This window comes from Sorghum bicolor, chromosome 5 (genome assembly GCF_000003195.3).
Source record: "Sorghum bicolor cultivar BTx623 chromosome 5, Sorghum_bicolor_NCBIv3, whole genome shotgun sequence".
NCBI classification, from domain to species: Eukaryota; Viridiplantae; Streptophyta; class Magnoliopsida; order Poales; family Poaceae; genus Sorghum; species Sorghum bicolor.
The window spans coordinates 41,484,277-41,504,410 of NC_012874.2; the positions used below are offsets into that span (position 1 = coordinate 41,484,277).

The 20,134-nt window shown below is 41.5% G+C and overlaps 1 protein-coding gene across 1 annotated transcript; it reads right to left on the reverse strand.

The window, feature by feature from the left end:
• Nucleotides 11,720-14,704, reverse strand: LOC8075759. The gene has a single exon (XM_002450673.1). The coding sequence runs from the start codon at nt 14,702-14,704 to the stop codon at nt 11,720-11,722; it is 2,985 nt and encodes a 994-aa protein (XP_002450718.1).

Sequence of the window (20,134 nt, forward strand, 5' to 3'; positions counted from 1 at the left end):
AAGCACCAAAAAGGGGGAGATTGAAAGTGCATTTGCCCCCTATGTGGGTTTTGGTGTATTGATGACATCCAATTTAGGGACTAATGCGTTGTATTTGAGATTTGCTACAGCTACTAGTCTCATGAAAGATGCAAAGGTTCGACTTAAGATGAAATGGTATCCCCCAATCTTCGTTCGTGAGAAAGGCGTTGGAATCAATCTAGAGCTTAATTGTTTTTCTTTAATTTTGGGGATAGGTATGCCGTACTATCAAGAGAGATTCAAAAGTTGTTGGGTTGACGAAGATAGAGTGCTCAAGTCTTTCAACTAAAACTTTTTAGAGACACTCTAGCACCTCTCTTGCACTTAGGTTTAACTTCTGTGACTTCTGGTGTCGGAAGTCCCGACGCGGGTCGGAACTCTCGACGTGCTGCGCGAGAACTGTGAACGTCGGAAGTCCCGACGTTGAGTTCTGCGCGCGCACATGTCGAAAGTCCCGACAAGCGTCGGAAGTCCCGACGCCAGAACTTTGGCTGGCTGCTCCCTCGCACGAGCGTCAGCAGTCCCGACCAGCGTCAGCAGTGCTGACGCGTCGGAAGTCCCGACACTTGTCGGAACTTCCGACGTTGCCGTTTCTGCGCTGACTCAGTTTGTCTGTTGAACAGTTTTTCCCCGTGAGTGTCGGAAGTCCCGACACTATGTCAGAACTTCCGACGTAGATCTGAGCAGACTTTTCTCCCAGTAGTATAAATAGCTCTCTCTGTGTTTCTAACCGTGACCCACTCTTTCATTGCGACCATCCCTCAGACTAAACAGCTCCCAAGCATTCAAGACTCCCCTCTCCTCCTCCTCTTTGCTCCCAACTTCGATTCACCTTAGATTTGGAGTGATTGGAGAGTGGTTAAGTGAGAGCAACGTCTTGAGAAGCTTGAGCACTTGATCTCTTCGTCAAGCCGGCAGGTTTTGAGTTTATTACTCTTGGGTTCTTGGAACCCTAGCCGGCTAGGCATCGTCCAAGAGCTTCCATCTTGTGGAAGAGCCTTGGAAAGTTTGTATTACCCGGTTTTTCTTAGTGGAAAGCTCAAGTGACCTTTGTTGTTACTTTGAGGGAGGCAAGGAGGTGAAAGAGACTCCGACCTTGGTGGTCACCTCAACAACGAGGACGTAGGAACTCCTAAGTGGGGTTGCCGAACCTCGGGTTAAATCCTTGTGTCTCTTGTGGTAGTTTGTCTTAAGATCTACTTGTATTACTTGTATTTGCTTGTGCTTCAACCTCCTTTTAGGGTTTGGTCTCGATCTACGGTTTGGGGGACTCTTGGTGTCAAGGAAGGTTCTCAACATCCTCTTCTAACCACTAGAGAGTGGTGTTGTAAGTTGTGGATCTCACAAAGTTCATTTAAGCACTTGTAGTTCATTTCCCGTAGGTGTCGGAACTGCTGACAGTTTGCGTTGGAACTTCTGACAACGTCGGAAGTTCTGACCCAAACTGTCAGGACTTCCGACAGTTGCTGACAAGTGACTTTGAGTTTTGTGTAGAATTTTTATATACGCCTATTCACCACCCCCTCTAGGCATTGTTTAGATCCTTTCAAAAGCTAACATGGCGATGACATGGCACATAAAAATAAATGTCATAACATCAATTTTGGCCTATTGAAGCCCATATAGCAACTAGGCACTTCATGGGCCACACAAACTCTTTTTAGGGGCTGAAATTGTTGAGCCCTTTATTATTATTTTTCTTTTTCCTAGCCCATATCCATTTTATTAATTGCAGCTCATTCAAATTTTCAGCACTACAATTTCAGCCCATCTATTTTCAGCCCACTAAATTCAGGCCTTTTAATTTTTTGTCCTATATAAGTCCACAAAATTCAGCCCAATGCATACAAATCACAACACAACCCATACATCACAGAATTCAGCCAATACAACCTATACATCACAGAAATCAGCCTATACATCACATAATATTATCTCCAATTCATCAGTCTTACAAATCAAGAATCTGTTGCTCGAGCACAGTAAGACATCACAATAATTTCACTCTAGTAGTCTTACAATTCAAGTAACTATTGTATTAATTTGCATAACAGTAGCGACACAATAGCAGCGACATAATAGCGTAACAGTGACAACAACAACTCATAACAACGGCAACACAGCAACGCACAACATAAATTAATTCAAAGGCTCAAGTTGCTCTATAGAGCAGTCAATAGTGATTGGCTACTCAGTTGCTCCAGGACCTGCAAGCATGGAAGCAAACCATGGACTTACTAATATGCTTAAGGTAATTTTAAAGGATCCATAGAAGCAATCAGTTATTAAGCAGTTTACAACATAATTAGAGTTCAAAATCTTATGATTTACAATACCAACAAGTAATTTGAGTAGCTAGAACCACAAAAAAAAACATGGTTGAGGTCACTTGCATGAGCTGCAATGTACTAGAATAGGCACACTGTAATGTATACTCTCATAGGGTTTAGTTATAGTCTTATTGCCATGGCTGATAGCAACGCATTAAGGCTACTCTAAAAAGGCTCAGGTATCAATAACATATTTTTCAACTATTTCAGTTGTACAAGCAAGATCAATGACATGTTGGATGTATATGGGGAAAATGGAAGACAGACAATTGTTCAATACTCACATTGAGAATATCAGTGTAGCTATCATAAGGCTTTGAAACATTTTTTTTTTCTTACAGCAGCTTATTCAAAACAACAAGTATGCATGTTTAATGTCAACATAATAATGTTCTGCACAGAAAGAACAGCTTACCTGACTGATAGCATCACAATGAGAAGGTCTTGTTACTGCCTCAACAGAAGAGTTGGCGGCTCCAAACAAACTATTTCCAAGGCTTCCCACCAAAGTACGCCCAACTATATAAATCAAGAAGCATTCAACAGTTTGAATTAGAACAGCGTATTCACAGCTAGCTATTGAAAGCATAAGCTTTAATAAGGTGCTGGCGGTTTCTTATTTTACTTACGGCTATGCATTGGTTGCGCCTACATAGAAACATGATTCTAATTTCGTAAGGATTTAATAGGGCCTGATTATAATTAACCATCGACCATGCCTATGTAACCTCGTTGGTTACTAGACAAACACAAACCATTGCCAAAATTTGAAGGCAGATCCATTTTATTCTAAAAAAGAAGCATGTTACTTAAATCTAAGCTCATATAAACTAGATCAATTCTATTATCTGAAGGAAGATGTTGTGTGATGTGTCCTCGTTATGAAATCAAAAGCTCAGAATCAGAGGCCTTCAAAGTGATACGTGATGGACATTTTGACCTCAGGAACGCTGCCATTTCCTGCTACCCTGCTCTTTACCTGGGCTTTCCTGCAAACGAAAAGGGCGCACACAGCGATCAGAGGCGAACTTGGGCACAATACATCACCTGTAATTGCGTCAGATCCGGACACAAACAGCTTAAGGCATCTACACCAGTTCCTCATTATCAACCCCAACGAGAAAAAAACTGTCGTTTGTCGGGAAAAGCTTGTTCCAGCGGATCCCCATCCCGACCCCTCAAAGTAAGGGGAAACCCCCTGCTCCCCGAAACCTGAGATTGTTGGCGGGAGCTCCTGTGCTGCTGCCCAAGGTCGCACACCTCCTGCACAAAGAGAAGAAAGAGAGGTGACCTCCAACAACGCTGGCCCCATGAGAGTAGAGATGAGGGGTTCACCGGTAGATCTGGCCACCCCCACAACTGAGAAACACACGACCGGTAGATCTCGACGAGGGGGTCATGAAGCAAGCTATTGTGGCAAGGGGGAAGGAGAGGAGGCTGGTGCGGCGATGGAGATGGAGAGGCGGAGGAGGGATTGAGGGCGATGGTGGAGGGGCAGAGGAGTAGGGTTTCTTTGGATTTTATACGAGCCCAAGCCGGTGGAGTGAATGCTGGCCGTTCATTTTCATCTAACGGTTAAATATGCCATTGGATTTTAGTTGGGACGAGCCTAGGTTTCAATTACAAACACACTAATGTATGTATTTTTCATTTTAATCTTCAAGTGTATTTTTTATAACTAGTTTTTCTCCCTCATACTAACTTTAATTTTTTTATTTTTTTCCTAAAAGTTTCTAAAATCATGTTCTATTAATTTGTTATGTTCTTACAGCTATTACTTTATCCATCTTTTCATGTGATTGTGTTATATCTATTTAAACTTTGAATCCCAAAAAATGGCAACTTCAAACTTCATTTTGGAACACTAAATGATTTCAACAGAAAAAGTCGCGAACATAAAAGTTGTAGAACTCATCAGGATCTACAACTTTTATTTTGTTCATTTTTTCTTATGACAAAGTGGTCATAATATTGTTCACAAAACTTAGATATCTCTCTTATAGTTTCATAAACTATAAGAGGGATGGATAACATTTGTGAACAATGTTACTACCACTATCAGTAAATAAATAACCAAATGGCTAAAATAAAAAGTATAGATCTCAAAAAGTTACGAAACAATGTAGTGAACAACTTTTCGATTTGAAATCATTTTATGTTTGAATTTCTCAAATTTAAAATTTAAATTTTGTAAACGACCTCGGATGGAGAAACTACCAAAGTGAAAGTTGTAGATCTTTCATTTCGGTTGTTTCTTTGAACAATTTAAAATTTTGAATTTCAAATTTTAACAAGCTCTCATTCTCCAATTACTTGAGAAATAAAATAACCAATACACATCATTTAAAAGAGTAGTAAGAATATAATGAAATGATATAGCTTGATTTTTTAGATTGTTTACACTTTCTTTCTAGGGGCAACTGTCAACGACTCATCATGTTCTAAGATTTGCACCTTTGAGATTGTTGACAGCCTTGATGCAATGTAAAATAAAATAAAAGATTAATTTCTACGTGTGTGATAGTTTAATTCCTAATATAATGAAAACAAAAACAAAATAGTAGGGATGAAAAATAAAGTGGAAGAGTAATTTATGTGTGCGGATATTAGATGATGTGAAAAGAAGGCAGATAGCTCACACAGTTTAGGAGGGGGACAGGTTCGAACCCCTTATGCATAGTAGAAAAAAATTCAGAACGCCTAAAATGCAACTATCAAATAATGGACCTAGTGGTTAGCTCAGTTTACTTGTTCGCAATAGGTCCCATGTTCAAACCTTATGACACCCTAGTTTTTGCGCTGTTTTTAAGTGGTTTTCCCCTCCATCAGACTCCCGAGAACAAAAGAAGCCAAAATGCTCAAACAAGCACTAACAAACGTTGGTCCATTTGGTTTGGTCCATTTGGTTTGCTCTTTTAGTTCCAACGGAAGGTCATGGGTTCAAAGCCTTGCCATGGCAAATATTTGGCCTATTGAGCTGTGACAGCATATGGGTGGGCTGACCAAGCGAAATCAGGCTGAGAAAAAATAGAAAAAAAGAAAAAAAAATTAGGCCTCATGACATAGTGAATATTGTCATAGTATGGAATTACAATAGTTCTATGACATCCAGCTTTTTTATATCACTAGGTCAAAATGCCTATTACAGAATGTCATAATCTGGATAATATAATGTGATTTTAAGGACAAAACCAGATATGCACCATATGTGAGTTTTAGAAGTCAAATCTCACATATAGCTACAAATAAGGGGTAATATCAAAAGACAATGCATAGATAGATAACGTACTTAGTATAAAAGATATAACCTTTAATAGCAAACAGCGGATAAGTAACTCCAACTTCGGGTATTAACTCCACTCTACAGGATCCAACTGACTGGTTGATCACAAGCCTAAACTTCTCCTGAGATTTGGGAGAAATAGCAAGAGTGAGTCCATGTCGAACTCTACAAGTATAGCAACTAGATTGTATAGCTTCCACAATCTCATGATCAATGTGACATAAATAATGTAAAGCATTAAATAATAAATAATGAGCATATTTAACACATAGGAATCATCATCGTCGCAGCAAGAATCCCCAAGGCCGCTCCTGACCGTGAGCTCGGCTAGTATACTAGTTTTTAACACTCTGCAGAGGTTGTACATCTTTACCCATGAGCCATGATTTACCCTTTCGCCCGAGGTAGCTAATCTCTTAACCCCCTTCCTAGGGAGGTCGGTAGGGATCACTATGAAGTCTTTCAAAGATTTGTCTAACAAGTTAGGGCCGCTTGGTTTCATTAGTCAGTCCGTGTGATTCACCCGCAGGAATCCACGGTCTGCTATTCCCCAATTGCGCCACAACGGGTAACCGCTAACGAGCTAGAAAAGTTACTCATACTTAACTAAAGCCACAGCCATTATAGCCCTCATGGTTGCACTGTTGTCCCGGGTGATCACGTACAGATAAATCATCAAGTTACTAAAAAGTCATTTTTATCGTTTATTACTTATCATTAATCTAGCCACAGGATCATGGTCACAGAAATAGAATCTAAATGCTATACTTGCCTTAATCCAATTGCTCTTGCTTATCTCTTTGGTCCTGCTGGTCTCACTTGTCCAAGGCTCTGATCTTGATCACCAAAAACTGCTTTCTGACTAAACTCGATCATCGATCATCAACACACAAACAACCGGAGAAAACATACATGAAGCAAACAAGGCTACAATTAGAACATTACACCAAACAGTGGTAAATCAAAGATAAAAGTTTATGAAAATATTCTACGCATCACTACGATTTCATAGACGTAAAGATCACGGAAATCGGAATTAAAACGTAGAAGTTATGAATTTTCTAAGATTTTCTATAGAAAAGTAATTAATTAATTAAGGTCACAAAATTAAAAAGTTTCAGACTGAGTAAACAATTTTACTAACATGTAGATCTTTCAAAGACGAATCCAACGTGATTTGAATGGACAAAAACGGAGTTAAAACGAAGATTTTATGAGCTAAACAAATTCAGTGGCAATCTTGTAAATACTGGAATACGTATTTTCTTTCCAACCGAGAAGAGTACGCTTTCAAAATTGAAAAACGCGAATCAGAGAATACGTCTTGGACCGCGGGTTCTATTTTAAAGAAGTGCAGGGACTCTTTAACAAAATCTCCAGTGAAGGGGTACGGTTGGATCTAGACCTTTGGATCGTGATTGAATGGCTCAGATTAAAACGCAGATGAAAGAGAGAGAGAGAGAGAGAGAGAGAGAGAGGGGATTTCCGGCCGGCTACAGGGCCAGCCACGGTGGCGCCATGGTCAGAAGGAGGAGGAGCTCGCCGGAGTTGTCTTTTTCGTGATTTAGTGCACGATTTGATGGGCCAAAAGCACGGGAACGAAGAGGGGAACAAGGGGAACTCACCGCGGGCACCAAAACTCGGCGAGGAGGACTCGAAAGCAGTCGGCCACGGGCTATGGCGGACGGACACCCCTGCAAAAGGTTCGGCGACGTTGGAAGAGCGTTCTAGTGCAATAGAGAACAAAAGAAGGGACTAGGCATCTTCGTAACCTCGATCCGAAGCTTGGCAAGTCCTTGAATTCGGAAACGCAACAGCCAACGTCGGGGAGCAGCGGTGTCAGCCACGAACGCGTATAGATGGGAAAGGGGAGGGAACAGGGGAGAGTCACGGGCTTTTAGAAGGCTCGGTTGAGCGCGGTGGCAAGAAATCCCGTGCAAATCGGCTCTCTGCGATGGAAACAGAGTCCCAGTCGAGCACGTCCGGATGTTGAAGAAAGGAAAGTCCCTGCCTTGTGGGTCCCACCTGGCAGCGACTAAACAGCATGGGGTCCACGCGTCGGGGAAAGAAAGAAGATGGGAAGGGAGAGGAGCGCTCGTGGGCTGCTGCGCAGCTGGGCTGCTACTGGCCAGGGGAAAGGCGCGCGGCTTGGGCCAGAGCTAGGCCACTGGGAAGAAAGGGCCAGGCCAGCAGGCCAGCAAGCCGAGGGGGCCAACCAGGCCTTCGGGCCAGATCCAGGGGGCTTTCTCTTTTCTTTTTTCCTTTTTATTTCAAAGTCTTTTTAAAGCATTTTCAAATCAATTTGAAAAATATTTTGACTTTGCTCAAATTCACACATTACAAAGAAAATAAATGCTCCAAAAATGAATGCACAAACAAGTTGCTAAATCCTATGTCAAAATTTTTATTCAATATAAAAATAATAATAATATTTCTCTATATTTTATGAACACAAAAATACAAAATTAAATCATTTCCACCTATTTCAAAATTTGTAAATTTTTGGGTGTTACATATAATGACATTATGGTCTATTGTCGTACTAAAGGTGTCAAAAAATCATGCATTTTTTGTAGTGGTAGTAGGGTATTTTAAATGCACACAGAAAAATCTGCAAGCGCACGGATACCAAATGTAGCTTTCATCTGGTAGTATTCCAGAGTATCGATTTCCATGGGGAACGTGAAGTGTACTACAGAATCAAGGTCGTCCAAGGATAAAAATAAGAGAAGAAAGATAAATATATTTTTGGTGGGTAGAGAGAAACCTTCTAGAGTTTTCTAAGTTGATTGGGTGATCAAGATTAGGCTTACTATACTACACTTACTATGGAGCAGCAGGTCCTTTTCAACTCTCGAATAAGACTAGGAAGAAAGTAATCGGGAGAAGGCTGCTAAAAGCTCTATGAAACACCAACCCGAACATGGTGGAATACAAAGGTCTAACAGGGCTGTCACCCCTAGGGCTACCACAACTATCCATGGGATTGGGCGCAAACTCAGGTAAACTCTAGTCTAGACACCATGTCTACACTAGCGCTTACTACTCTAATTACCTAGGGTAACTAGAGCACTCAATATGCGCGAAGATCTAGTAAGTATAATAAAGCAAGAATTCAATAAGAACTAAACTTAAAAATAATTAAAGAACCTGGAGATTGCTGAGCAACGAACCAGATGCTGCAAAAGTACAATGTTGAGGAAGATCCGATAGATCTGGCTCCTCCTCATCTCTCTCCTCCTCTCTCCCTATTTTCTAGATACAACTAGACAACTAGAACTAGAACTAGATGAACTAGAGGGACCTCTACTTCTCTACTAGATGAAACCCTAATTTCTGTTGTAGATATAGCTAATGAAGGAGATACCTCTAGGGAGGGGGTCAGGGTCATATTTATAGCCTCCTAGGAAGCACCATAGCCCTTGGATCAAACCGACTTAAATGTACGCTTAAGATTACTCCTCAAAGACGGTAGATCGGGAATCCACGAGGTTGAAGCTGATTGGCTGCGGCAGCCGGGCGACCACCCAAGGGGGTGGGGCGGGCGCCCATCCCCTATGGCTATTTGCCTTCCCGTTCGTTCTAGTGTCTTCTCGATAGGGGATGGGCCGGGCGACCACCCAAGGGGGTGTTCTCTTCATTGATTAGTTTGCCTTTAGCTCTTTTCCTATGTAGCCCCTACAAAACATAGATGCACCAAAACTCGTAGAATTCTGTTAGTGTAACCCCTATAACTAGATGATATACTTGTTTTAGTCCTTTCTCATGCTATGTTGACGGTTAAGAAGAGGACTTATCTACCGTCAACTGTCAGCTTCAGAAGTCCTATGAACTATCATACTAAGTTCATTAATTTTGAAGTGGCAAATTTTGAATCAGCCTACCATGCCATCCTTGGTCGACATGCAATAGCCAAATTCATGGTAGTGCCACACTACCCATATCTTCTACTCAAGATGCTAGGCCCTCATGGTGTTCTTTCTCTTCGAGGTGATCTAAGGCATGCATCTCAATGTGACATAGAAGTCGTGCAGATTGTGGCAAAAGTTCAAGTTACCAACAAGAAGAAAGAAGTCATCGCTATAGTCAAAAAACTAAACCTTGAAGAACTAGAGATCCTAGCTAAGAAGACTTGCATCTTGGCACCACCAAAAGAGAGAAATGTCAAGCAAATTGACCTAGGAACTAGTGATCCCTCAAAGACGCTGACCATCAGTGCCTACCTATATGAGAAATAGGAACTCGCGCTCACCAACTTCCTTCGAGACAATAAAGATATCTTCACTTGGAAGCCGGCTGACATGCCAGGTGCCCCAAGGGAGTTGGCTAAGAACACAATTGATGTTAACAAAGGTTCCAAACCTATAAAACAGAGATTACACTTGATAGTTCTTAATGATATTATGAAAGATAGGGTTTTAAGCTATCCCCGGCAATGGCACCAGAAATGGTCATTGGTATTTGTAAGCGTCACTTAGCAAGGTTGTTAATCCCAATACTAAAAAAACGTGACGACGATTCCATAGCTTTCTAGCTAGTTGCATGACTACAAGATGATCCACAATATCTAGAGGAGCTCTCATCTCATAGTCATTACTGATGTCCTTCATATAGTTGTCATCAAACCTAATAATAAGCAAAGGGGTACCAGGACAACCTCTAGATCAATGGTGTACCTAGCCTACTGCAGCATCTCCTCCTGCTGAATGTACTATTGTCTCGCTGCTCTCTCATCTCCAATGAAAACACCTATACTACTGCCTCTCCCTATGCCTCTACGAACTTGTTGCTTGGTTGTCAACTTCCTCTTTCTGTGCTCCATCTATGCAAAAATCAAAAAAATAAGAAACTATACAAATGGGAAGTAGTAGGACACCTGTAGAACTAGTTAAACAACCAAAAAGACTTAAATCACAAACTTCAAAAGTAACCCAACCAGTGTTGGTCAAGGGAGCATGGCACTACCGCCCTCTAAGGGTAGCACTGTCATCCTCTAAGGGCAACACTGCCACCCTACAGACTTCTGCAGTTTGCAACTTATCTCTCGTTGCTTATTTAACTTACCCTACAACTATCCTATTAACCATCATACAGTTCCTAAAATAGTTCATAAGTAGAATATGTCTATTTGGCCATGGAATTGAAAGAGTATGAATTAATGGAATAGAATAGATCCAATCCATGAGTTCTGACCAATTCAATCCCCCATCAACATATTGAAACTACAAAAACTTCTCTTGTAGTTGCTAAAGCTAGCACTGCCGACCTTAAGCCCCAACATTGTCGGAGGGCAAACTTTCAATATATCATGAGAAAACCAAATCGATTCAAATCCATAAACTAAACCTCTTCCTACTTTAGCATCCATCCACTAGAAACTGAAATCCTTGACCAAAATATAGACATTGCATACATTGGGTTGATTTAGGTTTTCACCTTGCTTTGCCCTTGGATTGAGGGGATGAGGAGAGAAGAATGCTGGAACTGCAGGAGAGTCAGCACCATAGGGGAGGAGGCCGATGGTCTTGTCCCCACCCTTCCTCCCTGTGTGGGCAGAGAGAAGAGGCGCGCCTGCTTCCTAGGCAAAATCGTTCACGAGAGAGAGGAGAGGCGTCGTGTTTGGGTAGAGAGAAGAGGGCGTTCATGGGCCTAGGGAATACGTAGAGAAGGAAAAAGGTGTGCCCCTAAATTTCTATCGAAGGTTGACCCGCCTGGGTCACATAGGGCAGCACTGCTAGCACCTATAGGCGGCACTTGAAGGGTCGAGATGGCGGACTAGAGGGGGGGTGAATAGTCCTTTCTAAAAAACTAGGTAAATGCCCGTGCGTTGCAACTGGAAACATAATACCATGATAACATATATATATATATTGCAATCATGTTATTTGGAACAACAATATTACATAAGTCTTCAAAAAAAGATAATTAAAATATAACTCTAAATTTCAAGTCCAAGATGCCACGTCTGACTCCTTCCTGCAGATGGTTGAAAGTATAGTTTGAAGTATCCTGTATATAAAAGTTTATTAATTTTTAAAGCTAAAGAGTGTTGATATCTTGCAAAAGTGTCAGTGCATTACCACTTTTATCTAGACAGAACCTCTTTATGTACGATATTTTTTGTGAATATATCCTTTGTCGGTTTCTTCTTCCCCTTCTCCTTGGTCACGTCCTTCTCATCAGGCGGCACGACCAGGATCTTAATGTTTGATCTTGCCGTGGCTCTGGATAGTGCTACATATAATTGGCCGTGTGAGAACACTGGTTCTGGCAAGTATACCCCAACAGTAGGGATAGTCTGCCCCTGTGCCTTGTTAATGGTCATTGCGAAGTTGAGCCGAATAGGGAACTGCTTTCTTTTAAATTGGAAAGGGAACATCTCGTCGTCCAACGGACACAAGGGTATGCGAGGCAGAAAAACACTCTTTGCAGCGTGTTGTCCCACCACAATTTCTGCATCCACGGTATTCTTTTGAAACCCTCGTATGATAAGCCTGGTACCATTACAAAGTCCATTGGCAGGGTCAATGTTCCTAAGCAATATGACTGGGCAGCCAATCTTTAGCTTTAACACGTGTGGCGGTAGACCATTAGGTGTCAAAGTGTTAAGAAATTCCTCAGGATAGTAGTTGTGCGGATCATCCACCGCAGAGTCAAAGCTATGGTACACCATCTCATCCCCATGGAAACGACTAATCATCTTCATATTAATCATATCTACATAGTCATTCCACGTTGATAATATTGCTCGAGAGGTGATATAATCTTTGCTTGACATATTTGCATTGAGGTTAGGGAATATGCAATCAATTAGAATATCAAGGTCACTATCTTCTCCAATGTGCGGTATGCATATATTATGAGGAAGACAGATTTCATCATCGCCATTCGCCTCCTCAGAACCTCCACCAATGCGCAGCAAGTATTTTGCAAACCATGGGTCACTGTTTGCCCTCATGTTATGCACCAGTTTGAGATGGCGCATGCAATCCCAAAGGTATGACATCCATAGCGAAGCACTGACCACCTGAGCCATCGACCCTCTCCGAACAACAGGAAGAACCTGTCTAAAATCTCCACCAAACTTTATGGTCTTCCCTCCAAATGGCAGCTCAAGTTGGTCCATTATATCACGGAGACTGATGTCTAGTGCTTCGACACCTTGCCTCTTCATCATTGTCACCTCGTCCCAAATAATAAGGGATGCAGTCCGAAGTAGCTTGGCAGTACCACTCTGTTTCGTAAAGCTACAGAAGGCTCCATCATCGAGGGTGAGGGGAACCTTGAAGCGCGACTGGGCGGTTCTACCACCAAGCATTATTGATGCCGCAACACTAGATGTAGTTGTTGCCACGGCAATCTTTTTCTGACTGCGTATAGTAGCAAGAAGTGCTTTATAGAGATAAGTCTTTCCGGTCCCACCAGGACCATCCACAAAGAAGAGACCCCCATGTTTAGTATCAACTGAGGACATTATCTCATCGTAGGCAGCCCGCTGCTCCTCATTAAGGGTGTCTAACAGAGCTACATCATCCTTGTTAGCCTCAATGCTAGCCTCCTCAAAAATCTCTCTAGGAATATCATGGGAGGCGTCATATGTGTCATCGATATCTGGAAGTGGGTATGACTTTATATCCTTCTGCATTGATTGTAGCAACTTTCGGATATCTATGAGGACCATCTGCTCCACCATGAAGGTGGATTGATTATTGCACTTGTAGTCCTCTGACATAGCATCCTTGTGTTTCTCCCATAATCTGAGGACATTACTGGGCTCACAAAAAACCAATATTGTTGCAAAGAGCCTTCGCAATGCATATGGCATCATCCAGTCGGTTGCCTCAGCAAGACTCTCATCTAATGTGTTGTCCTCTTCGATTAGGCCCCTTCTTTCTGCAGCTTCACGAAAGGTTGGTAGGAGTTTGCTATCAACGATCCTTAGACACTCAAAGGATGTTGCACCTGCTACGTGGTTCAGGAGAACCCTAAGATAGTAACGCTCCCCCTCAGCTGGATTAGCAGACACGATTCTTCCAATTTGTCGCAATGTACCAGAACGTACCCTCTTTTGCCAAACTTTACCCTGTGCTTGCCATGTATAGAACTCTGGAAAGTCTCGATATATTATACCTCGGGCTGTTTCATCTGTCCTATTCTTCTCGAAGTACGCTATGAGCATTGACTTTTCAACACCTGGGCGATCAAGCACTCGTCGAATCCCCTCACGTCGATGAAATGATACCATGTGCATGTCTGGATGATGAAGTTGTAAGGACAAAACAGAAGGGTTCATGTCACTCAAATCAAAACCGTATATCCTCCACAAGGCTTCTGGTGGGGTTACACATCTGGCATCTCTATATTGCTTGATCTCATCAATGTTCCCCTCATTATACTCCTTGTCAACCTCTCTCACAGCCACAGATGCTCGGTCATGACCCTTGTAAATATACTTAAATAGATATTTGACTGCCTTAATGCTCCCACATGCCTCAACATTGATGTGGCAGTTGAACAAATAGAGGAGATATGGGTTGTAAGGCACGACCCATATGTTGTCAAGCTCATGGCCACGAACTTTTTCTTTTCGTCCATCTTCACGTCGTCTATAAATTGGATATGAATCCTTGCCCTGTATTGTGACATCACAGAAAGGTCGAGGGTAACGGTTCTTGCAGGAATCACGACCCTTTGTGCATGGACAATTGCGATTAAGCACTCCGCAAGGGCCATGCATCATATGTTTTGTAACCATCTTATACAAGACTGGGTACTTCTTCTTGTTTGGTAGCTCAGCTGAGATGAGGCGATCATACTGCTCTGGGCACGTGATCTTGTACTTCCTATCCATAATTAGCAAAAAATGTGCATGCGGCAGACCCCTCTTCTGGAACTCCACAACATAAACATGTACCCGAACCTTTCCAAGGATATCCTTCTTTAGTAGCCTATCCTTTAGCTCTTGTAGTTTTGCTCTAAACACTCTTACAACGAGATCTGGATGATCTTGTGGCATCTGGCCAGGGTAGAGTTCACGCTTGATCTCATCCCAGTTTGGATTACATGTCATAGTAAGGAAGATGTCTGGTTTACCAAACCTCTATACAAGAGCCATGGCATCCATATACCGATGCCTCATGTCACGTGGGCCTCCAATAAATGATGAAGGCATCACTGTCCGCTTTCCAACAGCTTCTGCTCTACCTTCACCAGCATGTAGGCTATCAACCAACCTTGGTAGAGGTCAGCCCTAATATCATCTTGATGGTTGCGTATATAATCTAATCGAGAGCTCTCAATCTTTATGTATGTGTCAACTGCAAACTGCTGGAATAAATGCTTGCCATAAAGTATGGGGTTAAATATTCTTGGACGCATTTGAAATTTGTAGCAATAGTAGTCACGCACAGAGATACAAAGTCTACCAGGAGAGTCTAAAAAAATAGCCATGAATTAGAGTTGTTTGTTGCATAACTATTAAGGCACATGTATGTGAAGTATTTATTAAATAAGATGAACAAACCTATTTCTTCTTCGGACCCACTATGAGACTTCTGTAGGGCACGGTACTCGATGACTTCTTCCATACTAACTCCCTTTTTAGGAATATCCATGTGCCACCCAAGCTCACCCCTAGGGAAGGATAGAGGGTATGAAAGAGCATCATAACATCCATGATACGAGCGGATGCCATGTCTGCTTCTATCTTTCCCATGCAAGACAACACTATTTTGGAACTGACCAAGGAGTTCGCTTCCCTCGATCCAAACGGCAGCCACCTCTGAAGCTAACGGTGCTTTGTATGTTCTCTGGTCAAGCCTCTGGTCAAGGTTTAGTGTGACATGATAGTCCTCGAGGTGTTCAGCCTGGCCTACACTCCTAAGTTTTTGTGAATATGGGTTGTCACGAAGGATGAACAAGCCTCTCAATGACTTCCTTGTCTTTTTGGCACTTCTCTTCACGACATCGTCGGTAGCGATGCTCAAGGCTTGGATCATCGTCGTAGAAGTAAAGCTCAAGATGTCTTGGCTCCATACCATCTTCTCTACCAAATGACCTTATGTTGTGATAGATCTGGCCATGTGCACGAAATGTGTATATGCCACTGTTTTTCATTGTTGCAGTAGCTCTATCAAGACGACAATATAGAGAAGTGAAAGAGAAATGGCCATTGAAAAACCTAATGTTGTCACGAAATCTTGACCAAAGCCTCATAAGCTCATCAGGTATGTTCTGTTCACTGAGCTCAATCTTTCCGCTACGACAACAAAACTCACGTGGTTCATGCTCAAACCTTTTCGCATTGCAATGCTCGCAATTTGCAACAGGTTTTAGCATATGGGTATGTGTAGGCATGTTACTATACACCCCATCATATGGGTCACGTACTTCAGGGATAGAAGTAATGTCTTCCTCAAGGTTATTGTCTTGGACATCATCGTCATCTTCCTCATCTGAAATAACATTGAAGCCGCAATAGTTTAGATAAGCACTGGAAGAATTGATTTCTATTCAGTCTTTCGCACAAATACCTTGCCCAGCAAATAGGTATCCCTCATCCTCTTCCTCATCCTCTTCAAATATATCTCCCTCATCATCATCTATGGCCATCAAAGATATGCGAGTTAGTAGAACTACGAGTAAAAAGAAACAAAGGAGTTCAAATACTTTATAGAATTTTAGAAAATAGTGTAAATTACCACTATCATAAAATAGTGGTGTCGTCGGTGCGATTGATGTAGGCTGAAGGCTAGGTCCTATCCTTTCTGATAATCATGTAAAGACCATTGTTGAGGTAGGTATAATATGATATATAATATAGGCACCTAAATGGGTTCATGAGGTATTAGTATTTACCATTGTTGGTCAAGACAGATTCAGGCAAGGATGTGTTATCATTTAGGTGTTCTTCACCCATGCAATTATATTCATCAAATAGTGGTGCCATCGGTGTGGCCGATGTAGCCTGAATGTTGGGTCCTACCCTATCTATTATCAGGAATGACCACAGATTGTTTAGATATAATATGGTATATATGTTACCTAAATGGGATGAGGCAATAGTACCATTGATGGTCATGACTGATTGAGGCAAGGGTGTGTTTGAACTAGTGTAATCACCATCTTTATTAGATGCCTTTGTGTTCGAACCAATGCGACGCTCAAACATCATGTTACGATGCGTTAACAACACATGTCTTTGTCCAGATGGAACATGTGATCATTTTGTCATATGGCCAGATATTGTCTCATCACATCCTTCATCATTGACCTCCTCATGAGATGGAGGAATATAAAGAGGTGTCGCATTGGACTCTGGAATAAACCAATCATTGGATTTTAGTGTGGACCCAAGAGCGCGCTCAGGAATATATAGCGGGTTCTCCATGGCAATTGACTATGGGTGTAGGGTGTGCTTCCGTATCTCTCTAAATTTTTTGTCAGCTATTTTCAAGGCCTCCTTACATTTGGGTTCACTATTATGCAACCTTTGACGTTCACGCCTTGTTGGCCTCTGATCAGGCGTCATACTTTTGTAGCGCTCCCTATCATACAATTTTTTTGACTCATTCTTTATAGGGTGTTTCATGGTGTTAGCAGGATCAGATGCAGCTACATAATAACATATATTAGCATTATATTAGGAAATATGGACAATAACATCTTACTTATTAACAATCATCTATTATTATGCAACAACACCATAATCATGGAGGAACTTCATACAAAAATAGTACCTAGGTTCTCTTTACCAATCTCCATGGGTTGGTAGGAATCATTCCTATGCAGCCAATCATTACTTTCATCATTATCAGTGTCTTCACCTAATACAACTCCATCAGTTACATAATTATTACACCATAAATAAGAGCTAAAGGGTAATGCACATAAATTGGTTTTTAATTTGTTTGGTATGTCACCTCTCGATTTGTCGGTGAGCGTACTTTGCTGTTTTTTTATATGATATTTTTCACGACGCTTCATATTTATTTTATTCCTTTGTTCCGCATATCGTGCTCTTTCCCTTTCTCGTTTGCGTTTCTTAGCATCGTCAACTGGTGTGAGTGAATTGGATACACTCTGACAACCTAGTACATTATAGGCATCATGTAGCGTCAAGTGGATCAATACATAATGAATGCAAATTACTGTTGATCCAAAATAAATTTATATCCATATGATACTCAACATTTACCTGCATTGGCGGTGTTTGTCAAATTTCCTAATGGAGTGCGGCCACTGTTATTTTCCACCGGATCCATGTAGAAGATATTGGCTAAAATGTTTTATGAAGGTATATGTTAGTCTAAATTAGTTCACATAAACTCGTAGCAACACATAATCTAAACAATATGAACCGATATAAAGTATCCTAGAGATCAGTTGCTAGCTAAAAACCTAGAACCATAAGTTCTTTAAGTTGATTTTGTACCAAATGTCCCCTTAGGTGAAATGAAAATTCAGATCTAAATTTAAATATATGGAACCAAGTTGCAGCTGTAAAACCACAGTGACGATTTAGATTATGCAAACTTTCAGAAGTTTCTAACAACCCATTCAGCAAATGGTACAATGTGTTTATGAGAATCCATTTAAAATTAAATACATAAGAAAGTCTGCTTCTCAATGCTATGAATCAGTTAAGGCTTCAAATCAAATTCAAATGCTCCATCATCGCATTTTCTCAAGCACTTAGTGTGAAGCCAAAATTTCCAAATTCTGTCAAGGCAGTTTTATCATGACCTTGACATGAAGCCAACATTTTCAAATCCATTTGTTTCTCAAAAAGTAATTTAAATTCGGGGATAACATATATGTGACTTAGAATTTGAAACCAGAGATCATCTTCAGATTTTCACCTGCTATTGTTTGTTTCTACTATCATCCTAAATTTTACAAGCAGTATTGATAAACCAAGGAGGGCATTCGATAGTGGAGTTGGAGCAGTGGTCCTTGCTAGATTATAATGGATCTAGGAAGCAGGTGATAAAGTACTTTGGCAGTCTGAAGAGGTCCTATTTTTTGGATCCACAGTCCTCCAACAGTTTTGAATGTCAACTAAAAGGATTTTACTACATGCTGCAAACTGCAAACTGCATTAAGCTATTGTTTTTTTAAGGCATATGTATATATTGTTCTGCAGGCACTTAATCATAAAGTCTATGAATGACAACAAAGTCAAGAAATGAGAGGGGGCGGTTATAAGCTGAAAGTTCACATTAAATTGCATTATCATGACATTTAAATACTATCACAAGCTGATTGTTAAGATCACCTATCAAAACCAACATCTATTTCCATGATCTGATTCTTGAGATCACCCTTCAATATTACTTTGACACATATGACATGTTAAAGTGGGATTGAAATAATTAATTTAACCACGAGAGCAATGTTTTAAGTTAACACAAAACACTGAGCAGAGAAATCAATGCTCCTTTTCAACACAAAAATAACTGCAGATCAATTCTTTATTCGGGGAAAACATCAGGAAACTCACAGACCACTGGGATATGTGGCAGAGGAACCACGTGCGTAGCACAAGATATGCTAGCAAAGTCAAAGCAACGGGGTAGAGGTACTTGAAAAGATCCACTGCCCTAGGGTTCTATAAGAGATAACACCCTCTTCCCAGTATCAATAACAGCATCCCACTCTTTCATCCAGTTCATGCCCATGATGACATCCAAAACTAAACCAGGCATGACTACCAGATTAACACGAAACACTCGGTTACTTATATCCAGGGTTGCCCCTCGAACCACTCTATTTGTCAACACATCTGCCCCTGCTGAGCTGATGCGATAGCCATAACCCAGATCTGTAACTGCTTGGTCATGCTTTTGTGCAAATGCTTGGCTCATGAATGAATGCGATGATCTAGAATCAAACAAAACAACTGCAAGATGTTGGTTGACAGGAAACATACCAGTTGTTACCGGTTCTCCTTCCGGGATCTCCTCTATCGAGGTATGGTGCTCTCGAGCTGGGTAGGTTATCTGCTGCCTCTTGGGGTAGGGACATTCCTTGGCAAAGTGCCCCATCTTGTCACAGTTGTAGCATGGCCCCTTGGTCATGTTGTTGGCGGCAGGTGCCGCAGCTTGAATTGCCTTTGGTTTGGCGGGAGCTATTGCTACCTTGTACGACTTCTGCTGCGGTGGATGCCCGGTGTTCCTTCTCTACGGCGGTCGGAACCTAGCACCTAGGGCAGGAGGACGATACTGCTGTCGTCCCGCCACTGGTGCCCTAGACTGAGATGACCTGACTTCAAAAGCCCTCTTACGAGACTGGGATGCACTATAGTTGTTGTTATTGTTTTCCTGGGTCAGACAGTCACTATTGTAGGCATTGAAGGTAGCCCGGGCTCCTGTACCCATAGTCTTCAGCATTTTCGGGCTCAAACCTCTCTGAAAACTAGCGATCTTCTTGGCCTCCGTGTTCACATACTCGGGGGCGTAACGAGCAAGATTGTTAAAAGCATGTAGATACTCCTTCAGAG